The 2368-nt window shown below is 64.9% G+C and overlaps 1 protein-coding gene across 1 annotated transcript in view; it reads left to right on the forward strand.

Moving 5' to 3' along the window:
* Positions 1-2368, forward strand: part of EMIHUDRAFT_457729 (hypothetical protein) — a gene marked incomplete at both ends in the record, with an annotated part of 3914 nt that overhangs the window by 1360 nt on the left and 186 nt on the right. The window contains 2 exons of the mRNA XM_005776874.1: positions 100-258; positions 324-2275. Of these exons, the coding sequence (XP_005776931.1) occupies positions 100-258; positions 324-2275 (2111 nt within the window). The remainder of the gene's footprint in view (positions 1-99; positions 259-323; positions 2276-2368) is intronic.

The raw sequence follows: 2368 nt of genomic DNA on the forward strand, positions 1-2368 counted from the left end.
GGTTTTTCCTGGAGCCGTACGAATACACTGTTGATCCGACACCATGATGGTTACCTGTGTTATAGCCCCCCGCACCCAAGTTCCACTCGTGCGACGTAGGACGTACCAGCGGGGGGCATTTACTACGTTTACGAAAACAAACTAGTCGCGAGCTGGGTTGCCTCAAAGACCCCTTTTGGAAAACCGTACGTCGCGACAAAAATTCTGACGATGCACGCGCCCCAAAAAGCGGCGGCAAAAAGCGCGTGGCCGCAGCGCGTTCGCCGTTGCAATTCTGAGCAATGGCCGAGGCCGACGCGACGGCTGCAATCGCTGCGCTCAAGGACGCGGGCCTGATCAGGACGAAGAAAGCCGACTGGCGGCTCGTCGCAGCGGCGCAGGCCATGCTCCACGGCGCTCACTCAGATGAGTTCGCCGCGGCCGAGGCGATGGGAAAGCCGATAAAGCAGCGGAGCAAGGTCTCGAACTGGTTGGACAAGCTCCGCGAACTCGAGCGGATGCGCGCGGCGCCGCGCAGCCAGCCCGGGAGCGGCGGATCGGCGGCGGGCAGCAGCTTGCTCGTGCAGCCTGGCTGGGTTGACGAGCACGCACCGGGCGTGCAGCAGCTGAGCGTGTCGGCGCTGGTCGTTTCGCCCGGCAAGCAGCACGCGACGCGCTCGATCAGCGCGGTCGTGACGACGCCGCTCGGCACGAAGCGCCCGGCCAGCGCGACGGTCGACTACACGCTGCCACCCGACGGCGAGCCGGCGAGCGCTGCAAAGCGGCGCGACGACCGGCACCGCAAGCGCGAGGAGCGCAAGATCAGGTCAATGGATTTGAGCGCAGCAGCGCAGGCCCACGCAGAGGCCGAGGCTGGCCGCCAACGCGCGCTGCGCGAGAGCGGTCGTGAGGATCGTGTGCAGCAGCGCGAGGTGAGCTTCGTCCTGGACAGGATTATCCGCCGCCTTGAGCGCCAAGTGCAAGCTGAGGAGCGGGTCCAGCGGCGTGAGCTGTTTGTGTGGAGCTGCCCCGCAGGCTGCGGGCCTCAAGCGGCCGACTGCGGCCGCTTGATATTTCGCCGCCAGTGCATGCCCACAGCTGACAGCATCCGCCGGAAACAGCTGTTCATTTTGCGCAGTGACCTGCTCGACCGTGATTCTGGCCTTCTCGGCCTCGGTGACTTCCGCAGCATCGGCGGGCACTCATTTTTGAAGAAGAAGCAGTGGGAGCTCTTCTGTCAGCAGGAGCAGACCGCGTCCGAGTTTCTCCCGGGCGTAGACGACATCCTCAGCGACTCGGAGGTCGCCGAGATCCAGAGCGACTTCCTCTCGCTGTGGGACGGCAAGGTGCAGTCTCGCTGTGGGCCTCAAATTCACTTTTCCAACTGGCTCAGCCGCTACCTTGAGAACGGCGAGGTGGTGACTGGCAACTACGAGTACCGCGGGCGCACAATCGAGATTGTCTACCCCGACCAGTTTGGAGACCATCTCCCAGTCGGCGCGCCGGCGTGCGCACGGCGGGGCTGCTCCGGCTGCTGCTACTGCAAGGGCGTGCCTTTGCCCGTCATGCTCGAGGTCGACATCTGGTTCCGGCCAGGAGTGGGCTGGCATACAGGGTACGGGCGTACGGATGAGCCGCCCCGCTACTCCATTCGGAGATGGATGAGCTTGGGCGAGCTCAAGCGGCAGCTCGACAAAGTGGTGAGCAGTCAACCCGAGCCGCCGCGCTGCAGGGAGCCTGTGCCTGCCTACTTGCTCAACCGCCGGGAGGACGTGCGCGAGCCACCGAAGCAGCGCGGCGTGGTCTGCTTGCCGGGTCGGCTGCGTAGGCTTCTCTCCCCCTCAGAGGTGGCTGCGTCGCTTGCTGCAGTTGGGGTGCATCTCGTGCTTCTTGAAGGCGACTCACGCGCACTCGAGCCGACGCCGGAGGAGAGTGCGCTCCTCGAAGCTCACCGTGCCATGTGCACAGAGGAGGGCTCGGTGGAGGAGGCGAGAGCGGAGAAGCGTCTGGCGGAGAACGACGAGCGACGTGGATGGGAAATTCAAAGTGAATTTGAGGCCCGGCGAGGCTGCGGGCAGCGGCTGCGCCGGCCCCTCGACCCTCGAGCGAGGCCTCGCCGCGGGGACCTGGTCTACCTTTCGCCTACCTCGACGCAGTCCGAGCCCACCGTCGCCGCCGTCCTCGCCGTCCACAACACCTCCGACCTCATCCCACACCACGTGACTGGCATGGATCTCATGGTCTGGGACCCGGACCGCCTCACCTTCAAACCGAGAGAGCACAGGGAGCACCCGGGGTGCTTGACGCTCTTCCCTCCCTGCTGTGGGAACGGTGCCAACTGCATGCACCTACGCTTCTCTTTTCCAGACTGGCAGTGGCCAGATGGTCG

The sequence above is a fragment of the Emiliania huxleyi genome, assembly GCF_000372725.1.
Source record: "Emiliania huxleyi CCMP1516 unplaced genomic scaffold EMIHUscaffold_270, whole genome shotgun sequence".
In the NCBI taxonomy this organism is placed as follows: Eukaryota; Haptophyta; order Isochrysidales; family Noelaerhabdaceae; genus Emiliania; species Emiliania huxleyi.